This window comes from Filicampus tigris, chromosome 9, assembly GCF_054856515.1.
Source record: "Filicampus tigris isolate MCC_2025a chromosome 9, RoL_Ftig_1.0, whole genome shotgun sequence".
Lineage (NCBI taxonomy): Eukaryota > Metazoa > Chordata > Actinopteri > Syngnathiformes > Syngnathidae > Filicampus > Filicampus tigris.
In genome coordinates this window covers 7,405,885-7,421,451 of record NC_141225.1, presented here as the reverse complement: position 1 = coordinate 7,421,451, position 15,567 = coordinate 7,405,885, and the positions used below count along the sequence as shown (strand labels likewise).

At 41.4% G+C, this 15,567-nt stretch overlaps 1 protein-coding gene across 1 annotated transcript; it reads right to left on the bottom strand.

The window, feature by feature from the left end:
- Positions 1-964: 964 nt before the first annotated feature.
- On the bottom strand, positions 965-15,272 carry phtf1 (putative homeodomain transcription factor 1). Its single transcript, XM_086041371.1, has 17 exons — positions 14,754-15,272; positions 14,469-14,560; positions 14,293-14,349; positions 14,153-14,222; positions 13,934-14,092; positions 12,246-12,435; positions 12,053-12,161; positions 10,990-11,136; positions 9,742-9,984; positions 9,540-9,668; positions 8,639-8,908; positions 6,680-6,811; positions 6,509-6,595; positions 6,130-6,285; positions 4,207-4,302; positions 4,008-4,133; positions 965-2,826 (listed from the first exon to the last, which is right to left on the bottom strand). The coding sequence occupies exons 2-17, from the start codon at positions 14,496-14,498 to the stop codon at positions 2,806-2,808; spliced, it is 2,022 nt and encodes a 673-aa protein (XP_085897497.1). The 5' UTR covers positions 14,499-14,560; positions 14,754-15,272; the 3' UTR covers positions 965-2,805.
- Positions 15,273-15,567: the final 295 nt, after the last annotated feature.

The window sequence follows — 15,567 nt, the reverse complement described above, 5'->3', positions numbered from 1 at the left end:
ATTGTACTAAAAAGTTAAATACAACTGAATTGTACGTAGGCATTTTTTCATTTACCACTATAACGGCGATGTCATTATGACACACACATTAAAATTTTTTATGTTCAGCTGGATTTTGAATATGCACAATTGATTTTGATGGTAGCATTATTTGTAAGGACTAGCTTTGTGTTTTGTTTGTTTTTTAATTGAAAGGTGTCATTAAACATATTCGTTACATACTACCCTCTCCCCAACATCCAGGAACGGGTCCATCGACACTTTTTCTTTTTCTGGGCAGAGAACGAACGCACATGCACACAATGCATTCGTCAACATGACTTTGACAGCTACTTGTCCCGCCTCCGCGATGGAATTGCGCCGATCGAATGAATCTTGACGGAAGCACGCGACGATTGGGCGGGGTCTGACGGATTTGTAGTGTGACTTCTCACCGGGTCCAAGACACAGAACGATATTATCTTGTCGTCTGACAGCGCGACCGTCGTGAACAACACAAAAAGTTGTGTAGTCTGAGAAGGTCATTACAGGACGTGATATAATTTGTTCTTGCACTTAGTTTTAGCTGTTGCGTTTTTTCAAGCCTAGAGAATACTCAGTATCCCACTTATTGTTTTATTACTTAGTTTGTAGTCCACGCTTGTAGTGTTTCTTTTTTTTAATTCATTTTACTCAATCTCGCAGAAGAAAATTCAGCAATGAATGACAATCAAAATTACAAACAGAAATTGAGGGCCCCAGAATAAAATGTTCCTTCAGGCCCCATGGCTTTGTACTGCAGTAATTAATTTTTTATTGGATTGTTTTATATTTGTGGCTCAGAAGTGTTTTTCATACAAATATTTACTTCTATTATGACCTTAATGCTGGGTTCCGTACACATTGCAGTTACGTCGCAGCCGTAGGAAGGTAACTGTCGCAAACCGAGGACCCCTGTACAGCTCTAATAAACCAACATCACCAGTGGAGTTGAAACATTTTATTCTATTAATCATCATCAAAGCAGTGGTAAGATCTCCCCCCCCACCATTCAAGAATCCTCAGAGGAACGGTTATTGCAAAAAGTGCACAAATGTTTGTAATATAAAATCTTAAACATGGTTGCATCATTCTTATTTCATACATTTTATTTGGAGTTTCAATTAAAACAAAAAACTTTAGTGGTCCCCCGAGTAAGCATTAACCCTCCTGTTATGGGGCTTTCTTTGCAACACCAAACATGTTATAACGCCCATGTGACCTGGTGCAAGTTTCACTTTGAAGAAATAAATCATAAAAACAACACATTTTGTGAATATTGGAAAATTCCATCAATAAATTATGAGTTTACTTAACATTTTCCATTCATTTTCTATACCGCTCACTTATCTTGTTCAGGGTCACAGAGAGCTGAAATCTACTCCATCTGACATCAGGAAACAGATTACACCCTGGATTGGTCACTAGGTTCATAAAATTAAAACCATTCACACTGTCACTGACTAGGAACTGAACCCATGTTGCCTTCACAGTAACCAAGTGAATGAACCACTACATTAGTGTTTCTCAACCTTCATTGAACCAAGGCACATATTTAACATCGGAAAAAATCTCAAAAGCAAAACACTTAAAACAATTCAAATGTAGCTATGTAAATGTACAAGATCATTATGTACCTTCAGTCATTGGGTGGAAGAACATGTTATTGTTTTGCCTGTTAGTACATGTATGTACATGTGGTGTACATAAATTAACAAAAGAGTTTTTTTTTTTTTTTTAATTAGAAAATTTATATTTTTTCAAAATAATCGACATTGGATAATTTCTCACGGCACACTAATGTGCCACAGCACTCTGGTTGAGAATCACTGCACTGCATCATTTACAATTCAATATATTTGAAGTACATAGCAAGTAGATTTTATCCTAAACATTTAAAAAGTACTTTTAAAACATTTGACTCCCAACATAACAGATGGGTTAAAATTTTGATAAAATATACTATACATATTTTATATATAAAATATTAGTTTTATTAGTATTGTTCTACTGACCTTTTTTTCTCCCTTTTTAAATTGAAAATACAGTTTATACAAGTCAAGTCAAATTTATTTATATAGCCCTTAATCACAGGAACGTCTCAAATTACATACATTTCCTACATATATACATTTCCGTGTGCAATTTTTTAGATGGTTAAAACATGCAGCTGCTTTCTCTGGCTTCCTCCCACATTACCTAAACAAGCATGTTGGGTTCACTCAGAACTCTAAATGGCCCCTTGGTGTGAATGTGAATGCTTGATGTCTATACGTGCCCTGACCCACGACCAGTCCAGAGTGTACCCACTTCTTTCACCAAGAGTTGGTTGGTTCCAGCTCATTTGTGACCCTATTGACGACAAGCTCAACAGAAAATGGATGGATGGACACAACATTACTGTATTGGTATTGCTAAGAAAGGAACATAACAGGAGATTTCACCAATCCCTACTTGCATAGTTAATTTAATGACAGTAGTCCTCAAAGGAGAAGGCAGATAGTGGTCATAGAGTATTAATACATACATACATCCATACACCTGAAATAAATTAAAAACCCTTAAGACACACACCTGTGTTAAATTACTGGTATTATGTCGCACACATACCGCAGTTGACTGTACAGTAGTTCACTTTCCCGGCTATGTCAAACCACATTCAACAGAACTAAAGGGGACGCTCCGTGGCGTGAGCCGTCATGTGGTGGTCAGTAGCTTTGCACGTGTGGTTAAAAGGCAGCGCTTTTTCCACTTAAAGTGCCAAGAAGGCCCTTTGCCACGTTCACATTAAGGTTTGATTTTCCACAGCTGCAAAAGACAAACACAAGAGATTGAACTGTCACGTCAGAGTCTCAAGTAGAAAAGAATATATATAAAAAGTTAGGTGAGACACTGCATGCATCATCATCAATTCTCAGAGGCAGCGGTTCTCAAACTTTGAGTACCATCTACAAAAAAATACGTCTTGTAAAAAAGGAAATGACATAGTGCTCCGAGTTACTATACCATTATGCACAGTTTGGCAATGGATTCAATTTAAAGCGGAAGTCAACCCAAACATTTTCTTTACAATAATATGTTGTATGCGCCCTCACCAGTCTAAAAACGGAGTTGTGATTAATATTGCGTTTGTGAAACATGAGCTAAGCAGAGCTCAGGTAACAACCAATCACGGCTCACCTGTTTTCTGAGACTGAGCCGTGATTTGCTGTGAAATGAGCCCTGGGCAACTGTGATGTCATTTTCAGTTGACAGCAAATGACAAAATGGCCGCCCTCTGAGATGGGCAAAAATGGGGAAAATTTCAGGTTTTCAAGGGAGGATGTTGTGGAATTTTTTCGAGCGGTAGGTAGGCTAATGGCGGACGCCGTCGATCGCCCGGAGCTCTGATTAAAGTAAGTAAAGTAAGGGCAGTGCTATATAGACGACGCACACGACCTGTGGAACCGGTCGAACGTGATATGATATGGTTTGTAGACAATGACGATATTGACGTCTGTGTAACAGAATAGAGGATGGTAATCACCACTCGATTTTTATTAATTAAAATAGTGCTTCTCTTGCACTGACACATTATTTTTACATCTTCGATTGAAACAGTAAATAATAATAAATTCTGCCTGTGTGCAAGCCACATGTCTAAGATCTTTAATTCTTTTGGAATTATGTTTGTTTGCTACAGGGGCTGAGATATTAATCATTTTGTAAGTGTTGAATTTCTAGGAGAACTTCAGGTTTTCAAGGGTAATTCCAAAGCCGACCTTAGGTTTTGGGGAGCTGTTGAGACAGGCGCTTTAGACCTTAATGGGTTAAATAAAATGTGTACTTACCGGTAAATGTGACAAATTATTGAGATCAAATGTGTACGTACTGTATTTAAAAGATGTACTGTACTGCATTAAATAAAACAAAACATAAACATGCTGTATTCAAGGCATAACTGCATTGATAAATTCTTAATGCTTTGAAGTATCTACTGAGAGACTCACTCTGATGTTGAAACCCAGCAGGTCACTGACCACGGCGGACACGGCCGACAAGATGACCACTCTGGTGATGTTGTAGATGAGCGGGTTGACGGTCAGGCCAAGAAGGCGGAACGGCGTGTCCAGCTCCTGAAAGGAAAGTGGGCATTAGTTAATACGGCTCACACATCAAAGCACTAGCTCTCATGTCCTATGTGCTTGCCTTCATCAGTTTGGTAGCCAGTTTCAAGACGTTGTTCACAATGTTAAGCTCCTCTTTCTTGTTGGGTTTTTTCTCTATCTTCAGATACAAATTAATCTGAAAGACACACAAAAGGGACGTGACACAGTGACACCTGCTGGTCACATACACTCAACGGCCACAACATTAGGTACAACTGCACATTCCAATGAGATCTACAAGAAGGGGGTAAAAAGTCTTAATATTTAAATACCGTATTTTCCGGACTATAAGCTGCTACTTTTTTCCTAGGTTTTGAACCATGTGGCTTATAGACCGGTGCGGCTATTCTGTGGATTTTTCTTTCGCCGCTAAGGGGACTCTAACCGGAATGATACACCAAACAACCACAGGAGGGCGTTCTAAGGCTGCATATAAACCTGCATTACATATTGACTTTACAACAGGCAGACTAACCTGTAGTGCAGAGCTGAGCAGACCTGTATATCATTTCACATAAAGAAACGTAAAGATAAATCCTTAACGCTATTAAAATGCATGGATAATTTCAACAGTTAAATCCTAATATTTTGTTAAATAAGTAATTAAAATAGTATGATAAAAAGGCAATTTGACTATCAATACATCTACTTGCCGTGCCTGTGGTTTTACACACACGTACGGTGCGGAGACTTCCTTCATTCATTCATTCATTCATTCATTATCCCTACCGCTTCTCCTCACAAGGGACGCGGGCGTACTGGAGCCTAACCCAGCTATCATCGGGCAGTAGGCAGGGTACACCCTGAATTGGTTGCCAGCCAATTGCAGGGCACACAGAGACAAACAAACAACCGCACTCACAATCACACCTAGGGGCAATTTAGAGTGTCCAATCAACTTACCATGCATGTTTTTGGAATGTGGGAGGAAACCGGAGTACCCGGAGGAAACCCACGCAGGCACAGGGAGATCATGCAAACTTCACACAGGGAGGCCGGAGCTGGATAGAACCCACGACCTCTGAACTGTGAGGCGGACTAGCTAACCAGTCGACCACCGTGCCGCACAGTGCGGAGACAATAAAAGAGATAATTACGACCGAATACATAAATACTTTTGGGGACTTGGAAACATTCTACATGGTCGCGATAAATAAAAGACTATGTAATCGATCTATAACCGTTTTGGTGAGTTTAAAGTTATCTTACCTTGTAGTGTTGTCCACATTAATTTAGATAATTTACACTGGCTGAAGCGGGTACAATAGATCATTGATTCCGGTCAGACAATCAGGAGGAGACACGGAAAAAACGCACCAAGGCGGAACTAAACTTTGGTTTACCCCAGTCTTTCTCACATACCTGTTGTAAATTCCTCATTAGTGCTTCGTTTATCCAGGTATTGGTTTACCGTTTAACTTGTGTGTTTTACACCAGACATGTTTTTCGGGCAGGTAATGGGTGCTTTCTTTACATTGATTTATGTCGGGCATATTGTTGGACAGCTAAGGGGTCCTAACGAGAGACGTTTGGAGTCTGTTTGCCGTTACCGGCTAGTGGCAGGTGCGCGACGTCTTTGTGGTAGTGTACGCGCCGGGATTGAGCGAGTTGTTGAGCTCTGTGGAATGGATTGGGGTGCTACTGAAACCACGTTGTTCCCTATCGCTGTGTCCGGTCACGCTTTTTGATTCGAGTGACAGTTTGGATGAGGCGCTGCGGTGAATCCCCCCAAATTCTGTCTGCTGTCTGCTCAATCATGTAAACAGGATATTCATAACTGGTGCTGGGGACAAAATGGAGGAGGAGGCACGTACGTCGTACTACGAGGACTGCCTGGAATAGGCTTCAAATAATATATTTTCTAGAATAAAGGTCTTAGGAACTTTTCACACCTCACATTACAATCGATGAACCCATTCAACCAGACGGTTCAACGTTAGACTTTGGAGTTCAGTGACCTGACCTGTTCAGTGAGCAGCACCGAGGAGTTGCTGTACTTGCAGTTTGTCTCAGAGCCCAGCGTGGCGAGCCGAAGCAGGAAGAGGACGAGCGACGGGGTCCACAGCATAAGCTCCCAGTTGGTCAGCGAGTCGAGGAAGGTCTTGTGGCTCTGCAGAAGCTAAAAAAAAAAAAAAAAAAAACAATGCATTCGAAATTACTCACAAAACCTTCAATACTAGTGTATTTTTCTCCCCGAGTGCTTACTCTTACTCAAGTCATTACTGTATTTGTAAGACTACTTTTTACATTTGCTCGTGTCATATTATTCTAAAATAGCAGTACTTTTACTTTGACTCCAATTTGTCAACTCTACCCAGCTCTTGTCAACATGCTGCTTTTACCTGCGCACAGATGATGAATGAGATGGAGAGGGCGAGGAGGAAGATGGTGGACACGATGACGTCGACGGAGCGCTGCGGTCCTCGCCTCTGAAATGAACGAATGAGGAGATGGAAGCACCAAGACAAACAAGCAGCGGTTGTGACAGAGGAAAAAGTTGTGAGGGTACGCACCCTTAGAAAGGAACGCAGAGACAGCCATATCTTGATGTTCTGCACTTTCTTGAGCCGGAAGTGAGGGATCTCCGACTTCTTGGCCTTGCGAGCAGAAGTCAGGTGGCTGAAGTGTTTGGCAAATAAAAGTCTCTGTGGAGGAGACATCATGTACAGTCAGTGGATTGGGAAATTTTATATAGTTTGTGTTTTTCTTACACGGTCTTACTGTATATATTTTTTGTCATTATGTAATGTAATAATATAAGAAAAAGAAAACTAGCAATCTGGGAAACACCTACTGATACCTTTTGAGCTGTGACTAGACTCTGTTTGCCGCAATCTGATTTTGAACTTGTTACTAGTGAACTTTGACCTCAGGCAATCTCCTTAAGGTCATGGTGAAACACAGCCCAAAACACATTACCTTTGCAATTTGCTGTGCCCTGTAAATCACTCAAGGAGATGATTGGATACAAACTGTGGAAACAATCACTGTGAAAAGCTCTCAAATAATAAGAAGTTACATGCTGAAAATCAAGCACTTTTGTGCTCACCACAAAGCTTGCCCAATGCATAAATTGAATTAATCCTTGTTTATGCCTAGATGAGTGGTTGTTAAACTTTGCACGCAGAGCTGGGCAATTTACTAAAAATTCCCGGTCTGTTTATCTCCTTCTGTCTGCAGAGCCTGGGTACCCTTCCGCCATCCGTTTATCTACCTTTTTGTCAAGCTGGATCAAATAGTAATCGCCTATCGATCGCTCCGTCTATCATTTTAAAAGCGCTTCTGAATACAGTGTGGCTTTACATTTTTCCACGTCATTTATTGTCGTCAGGCAGGAGGAGTAGGGCCAAACGCCAAGCAAAAAAGAAAGAAAATGACCAAATTACCGTTCATCTCCTGCAAAATGGGAGTCCATCATAGGCGGACTGCCCAGCTCTGTACGCAATGTTGCAATCCACTGTAACATTATGCTGTTTGAACATTACCACAGGACTCAAATTTACTAAAACTAAAATAAAAAACTGTACTATAATGATTGAATTGAAATGTATTGCATATAATGTTTAGATAAAAAATGTCCCTAAATAAATGTTTAAAAAACAAACAGTTTGTAAAGATGAAATGTTTTGAATGTAAGTTAAATATAACTGAACTGTAGTGGCAGTGATTCAATGTACCACTAGAGGGAGTCCTTGTACCACTAGTGGTACACATACCACATTTTAAAGCACAGGTGCCATCATTTTATGTGGCCCACGAAGGCAAATCATGTGTGTTGACTTGACATGTTTCTTTGAAATTGTCTGCACTTTTAATACTACATATGAGATATTGCGAACATTTTTTACCAATCCCTCCTTTAAAATAAATGGAAAAATAGTTGAACAAACTATTTACTGGCTTCTAATTTCAAAGACACTACAAGGCGATCATACATTTATATGGGTTCACAGTTGTAACGGTCCTACAATGGACATCATAACAATGATGCAGCCAGCGACAAAAAATGAGTTTGACACCCTGAGTCAAGTCAAAAATGTTCTTTACAATAATATGTTCTATACGACCCCACAAGGTTAACCTTCTATTTTGATTAATATTGCATTTGTGGAACATGAATTAAGCAGAAAAATCCACCCGTGTTTATCCATCTCAGGGGTGGCCATTTTGCCATTTGCTGTCAACTGAAAATAACATCACAGTGCCAAAAAGCTAGGGTAACGACTAATCACAGCTCAGCTTGCGAACATCACATTACCAAACACAGAAAACAGGCCGCATAGAACTGTAAAGACCATTTTTGACTTGACTTCCCTTTTCAGAATCACTGGCCTCCAACAAATAGAGGGCGCCACAAATGAATGTTGATACTGGATCGCATTAGAGAGAGGGATGCATCATCATCTTTGCAGCATCCTACAAATAAACAAAAACCTCCTTGGTGGAGGTAACAATCGACCATCGTCATTCACCTGCTTATAGGTCCTCTCAGCCACGCACATCATGAAGAAGAAGAGTCCGGTGAGGCAAACCCTGAGCACGGTGGTGATTAAGAAGAAGGCATAGGCGTGCGCGCTGGCCGGGCTAAAGGCTACCTCCAGGAGCTCGGCCGGCGACGGCGAGCTGAGGCTGGACACGTCCAGACGCTGCGCCAGGCGGAAGGCAAAGGGCAGGAGCGCTAGCGTGGCCGTCACCAGCCCACCGAACACCAGGTAGCCCACACCTTGCTCTGCCAGCTTCACCTTGAGGATAAGAAGATGAGGTGTCTGATCAAGATGATGTTTCTTAATAAGTGCCTCATTTGTCAAATGCGTGCTCCACTCTTTAGGCTGGGAGACACATTCTTTGGGCTCAGTCATAGCTCATACCAAATGTGACTTTTAAATTGTTTGACTCGCACTGACAGTTTTTGAGCCCGCCATTGTCATGGCTGCTTGAATGTTAGTGCGGCCAGCATGATGGCTCAAATATTCTGTGGTTTCCAACATTAACTTCATGTTTCAATCAAGTGCCCCTTTTACTGTGCTGTATTTTTTGTTTAATATGTATTTGAACAACTTATGCAGTGTTTGGGAATTGTCTGCTCTTTATTAGTTTTTGAGTGCCAAATGTTCAAATTTAACTTTGGAATTGATCAAATACACAATGTATCATTGTTCATTTATCTAGTACAACAGCAACTTATAGTGACAGGCAGATCAGTAAAATGCTCTTCCTTTACCACCACACATACAATATTTATGAGCTCAGAAAACATACTTTTTTCGGCACTTTGGTTTGTTGGTGTGAGATTTTTCTCATGTAAAATACGTGCCTTGGCTCGATAAATGTTGGCAAATATCATTAAGTTCCATAGGGTCTCATCTACTGTACCCGAGTGAGGATGATCCCGCTGATCTCCAGCACGGACATGTCTGCTTTCTTACACTCGCCCTGCACCCATATAATAGCGCTGACTCGGTCCCTGGAAGGATGGCAAGCTTGGAGCCAGGACAGCTGGTGCTGCCGACATGCCACGTAATTATTACAGACTCATAATTCACATCTATTAGCGAGTGCATTGTGTTGGTTTTACCCCTGCGATGCCTTGCTGCAGGCTCTCGTCATCACTGCTCAGCGTGGTGGTCTGCTGCAGCGCAAGGCCACCCGTGAACCTCCCGTTTTCCTCACTGTCACTGCTCCCCGTGGAGGCGGAGTCTGGGTCCTGGAGGAGCTCCTCCCACATGGTGTCGTCGGTGTCTGAGGCCGGCCGGGAGCCCACGCTGGGTCGCAGGCGCTCCACTTCCCGGGGCTTTGCCTTGAAGGCCCCGATTCCATCCTGTTGTTACATGGAGGGTTAAGCGAGGAAAACACACAGCTACAATTAAGCTTAAAATCAGCAAGCCTTCAGTAATGTTCAAATTACTGTAAATAAAACTGAGTTAACGGAGTTAATCTATGTTAACGCTTTATAAAGTTTAAATTAATCTCAATAGTTAATGCTTTAATTGTGACAGCCCTAGTTTCGATGGATAGCCATTGCAGTCCACTCAAGCAAACCCCACAGCAGTCACCCCCGCAAACAAACCCACGAGACAGGCGGGCATGTTTCTGTCGGTCGTCATCGAAATGGGTGTCCGTCACTTACGGACTCAGAGGTTGGTCAATACTCGACCCGGTTAGTGACGATGACACTGATGGACAAAAAAAACACTTTCAGTGCTAATCCGTCATCATTTTTTTTTTGTAGTTTCTCATCATTTGTCAGCAGAACAGGCTTCCGTCAGTGACGAACTTGTGGACTTTCCATCAGTACTGACAAAATGCCCACCCCTGGGAAAACGGCTGTTATGTTCAACCTGTTCAATATTTAGAATTGTGTCACAGTTTCATCAATTAGGTGGATTATTTGGCCTTGACCTCTGAACTCCGTTGACTTTGACGACATTTTCCGAAGCTGAACTGTAGTGCGTATCTCTAATAGTGGATATCGTTACAGGTGGAACCAATGAAGTGTCTGCTGAGTGTATTTTCAACTTATCTGCTCATAAAAAAAAACATACATCCCTTTTTTATAGCAGGGGAAACCTATCTCAGATAACTATAAGCAAGAGAAGCGGGATCTGGCCGGGGAACATATACTGTACAACCAACCATTAAAACTTACACCTATGGACAGTTTAGACTTCAGTGGAAAACACATAACACTCTTTGTGAACTTTTAATTCCCCCCACCCACAGGAAAAAAACCTAAATTTTTGGTTGTGGATGGATGGATTTTTTTTCCGCACTGAAGGCTTCAATATGAAAACTAATGTTCCCAAGTGGGGGACAGAAGGTTCACCTGAGGCCTGACTGCAGCTTTGTTGTTGGACTTTCTAGAGCGCACAGAAGATGGCGGTGCAGATGCCCTGGCGGGAATCACGTCCACCGGCTGCGTGACCTCCCCCTCCTCACTCGAGAGCTCGTCCGACGCGCCGAAGCTTTTGCTCTGTGACGATATGGCAAAGAGCAGCGTTTGAGCAGTGTCTCTATTGAAGGTAGATTTCAAGCACTTCAACAAAAGTAAGAAAAAATATCCATTCTGTTTTTCCAATCCAAAACCGCATATGCCATCTGTTACATTGCAATTTATCTTGATTCAACACTCCATTTGACAAGACCATATTAATTAATGTATCTTTTAATTGTCTTGCTCATGTGTTTACATTGGATTACATCGGTGTAGGTACCCACAAAGGCACTACACAAATCATGGCTTGTTTTTCTCCCAAAAAAGTGCAACCTCCACAATGGAATACAATCTGAAAAACCCATTTACTTCCAAGTTTTTCTGATTTCAAAACATTTCACCATAGGAAATAAAAGATCAATACCTTTTTTTTTTTTTTAACAACACAGGTAGTGTTTTAAGTAAAGCTTTAACATTCTTATTAACTGTCATACAAGTATAAATAGAAATTAACAACTGAGACTTTGAAGACATCTGACTTCTTGTCAACGTTACATATAGGTAATTCTGGAATTAATATACCCGTAAATTGTGATCATCTATGCAATGCAGTCAGTTCCCTTTGTAGATGTTCGATTTTTAAGGCAATCCGTTATGTATACATATATACAGTAGGTAAGGCGACTGAGTGCTACAATTTTTTTCGTTGTTATTTTTTGGGGAGGCTGGAACATATTAATGGCATTTGCATTGTTTTTGTTTTGTTTGACTTTTAAATAATATTTTTCCTTAAGATTTAGGTTGAATTCCAAACTCTACCAATTAACGAATTGACTTAGAAGGTTTCACTGTATTTGTCAAATAGCATGTGCACTTTTGGAAAACATTTGCAACCCAGCTGGTGTATTTCACCCGACGACCGGTTCTGTTCGCAGAGTTTGACTGAAGACGGTACCATTCTCTTTGGTCGCTGCACTTTCTCAAACTGCGATGACGGTTGCAGTTCCTTGTCCTCGCTCTCATTTTTCTCATCCAATTTCTTTGGGCCCCTGACCTTCCTGGGCCTGACCAAGACAGGAAAGAAAGCAACTGGCTATACTTAACTATACAGAACCCAAAATGCTTGTGTCAAGCCTCGAACATGTCACCTCCTCCTACGGGCCGGACTGCTGCCGTTGTTGCCGTTGCTGGCGGCTGCACCGCCCGAGGGCGAGCGGCTGCACTCGGTGGACACAATCTGGCAGTGCACGGTGCCCAGCAGCAGCATAAGGCACAAGGGCCCAAACGCCTCACTGGCACTCGCTCCGGGGACTTCCACATAGAGTACCACGGCGGCAACTACAGAGGGAAAGTGATACTGAAATGGTCTCATGGGTAAAGGGCATAATAACAAGATCTATTTTTCCAGTGGTGCTCAAGTGTGGCTTAATTACTGTAAATACACTCAGCGGAAGCAACATTAGGCACACCTGCTTAATCTAATAAAATCAAATACAAATGATGTGGCAAAAAGTCTGATATATTTTTGTAATTATGCCTTTTTAAAGGTAAAAAGGCAGACTGCAGTTTAGTAAATTTGTCAAAATTCAGTGGCACCTGAACGTATGAGAGACCCAACGTGCAAATGTTTCAAGATACTGTCGCTCCGTCGATTTTCTTTTTCTTCAGTTGTGAGCGCTAGATGGTGCCAGTGAATGTCACAAGCAGTAGATTAGCATATAGTGAACAATTACCCCAAAAAGAAGACAAGTACTTAATTCAAGCTGTTTAATGCCGCTCCCAGGTGGACTTTACTCTAAAATTAAACAAAGAGAGTTTCACGTTGTGTATTTAAATAAACCACAGAACTTATCTTACAAGTCTGCTATCTTAATGCTAACAATCAATAAAAATCGCCATAGGCAGGAAAATGACACTATCATCGATGTTGCGGTGTTAAAAGTCTCACACAATCAATGCTGCAACACCCGGAGAAAGACAACATTACAATACTCACGGAGGCACATTCTTTATCCTATATGAAAAATGATTACAGGTAATATTGCAGCTTAGTGAGAAGTTGTCACCTTCTTCTGCATGTATATAGTTAAGCATGTACGTATTATGTACCGTATATTACACTGCACCCTTGTGGCCACACACTAGAGCAGGGGTCTCAAACTCCGGTCCTCGAGTGCCGCTTTCCTACATGTTTTGCATCTCTCCCGGCTGCAACACACCTGATTCAAATGATCAGGATGGTTATCAGGTGCCTGCAGATCTTGCTGATGAGCTGACCATTTGAAAACATGCATGAAAGTGGACTCCGAGGAGTGGAGTTTGAGAACCCTGCACTAGAGGAGGGCGCAGAATGAATTAAAAGCATCAAATCATAATGCATAAATTGTTTAATCTTTACATTATATTTCTTTTGTTATACCTGTATGCCTTTATAGAGTACAATACTACACTATAGAGGGCTACTTTAATTTAAAAAACATACACAATATTGTGGGTGGTGGTGTTTTTTTTTGGGTGGATGGAATGGATTCACAGTGTTTCCATTCATTTTAACAGGGAAACATGATACAGAAGCCATTGACGCAGCATTAAATTGTCTGGCCACTTTCAACACAGAGGGAGTGGGAGAGCGCTGTGTCGACACACTGACTGCTGCCTGCCTCTGTCACAGTCACTCTTAAAATACCATTTCAGAAAGCACATATTGTGTCATTTTTGACAGCAAGATTATGTGGTAGTTTTCTAGGACCGGTGTACTGTGCAACCCCACCCTGTTCATCAATAGGACAACAAAGGTAATCTGTAGTATTTATCATCTGGGTAGGACTTAGCCAACCTTGCATAAAGTAGAGCAGCAGAATGCATGAGGAGATGGACTTGGAGGTGACTTGGATCCACCAGGGGAAGAAGAAGGGGAAGAGCAGCACGCGGACCAAACCCTTCCGAGTCAATGCCGTCCAAGGACTCTGCGGTTTGGCTTTGCTGAACGTGGACCCTGCAAGGGACAAAACAATGATGGCTCTGAATGTGACAATTTGACATATAGGACTCTAACCTCGGACCAAGTCGACATCGATGAGGTCTGATTTTATGTGGCCGGTCTTTCTGGGCTTACTGTCCAAATCCTAGTGGAAAGACAACTTGTATTTAGGAACACACAACGTTTTCATTTGACACATTTTCTCCTTATCTTACATTTAAATCTGTCTGCTCTAAAGACTTCTCCCAGACTTGTTGATCGTAGGCTCCAATCTGTGGCAAGAACATCATTTCATTAAACCATGGAGGATATCAGATATTTTCTTAGCTTTATCATGGCCTTTGTGCGCCCCCGGGCGAAAATAGCCACTTTTATACATACACCTACCCACCTTCTCTTGATACCAGGATATTCTGGCCATTGTGCTTTGTTGCTGGAAACACTGATCCAGAGTCAGCTCATTTCACAGAGAATACAGGCGAGCTGAGGGCAGGAAAACACCACTAAACAGGGGGTGACGATGAACTTACTGAACTTAACAGAGAAGCATTTTATTAAGCAATGTGACAGGATATGTGGCTATAAAGTTAATAAGGCTAGGTAACAGGTAACCCGGAAGACATTTGATAATTATACTCATGCCGTATCGGCTAGCTAGCAAAGTAGCCAAACTTACCTGATCGGAACGGCAGAGTTGGTACATTTTGGAAGACACTAGGTAATCATTACAAGACGATAGATTGTTATTGCTCTTTAGTGTTTGTTATTTAGACACTTTGTAATCCATCTTTCCAGTGTTCGAGAGTTGTATTGAGGCGTATTCGGAGTTTCCTTTAACGTCCTCGACATGAACGTTGACCAAAATAAAGTCGTTGAAAAGCGCACACATTTCACAAAGTAACCATAATTTAGTTTATTTTAGGTTTTCCGTAGAGCCCTTCTGTTTTTATAACAGCGATAATCTTCCGCTCTCCTTTTCCGGGTTTGTTGAGTCGCAATTGCTTGTTTTTCCTGAAGTTTGCTTGTAAGGCAGAATTGTACCTCGACCAAGCTGCAACCAAGAGCCACAGACAGAGGATATGTCATTAACAAAATAAGTATATATAATTTGAAGCTAAAATTAATGACGTCCCACACATTTTTTGCACAGAGAAACACAATTATTGGAATCACGCAGCTTTTGAGGCGGTAACCATTTAGTGCCTGTCAGACATTGAGAACGTCAATGGCAGTAATCGTGGTACAGTACTTATTTTGACCAATCAGAGAGAAGCATGAAAGCACACAATTGCATCTGCTTTACAAGGGGGTCCTCAGTTTACGACAGGCCCGACATACGGCATTTCGAGTGTGCGGCATACATTCTGGATGTTTTACATTTCGTTGTGTTTTTTTTATTTTTTTTTTTATTTATGACATAGAACCATTTTTCAAACAATTATTAAACACGAGTATGACGTTACTACTGGTTTAGTGTAGGTTTAAGACAC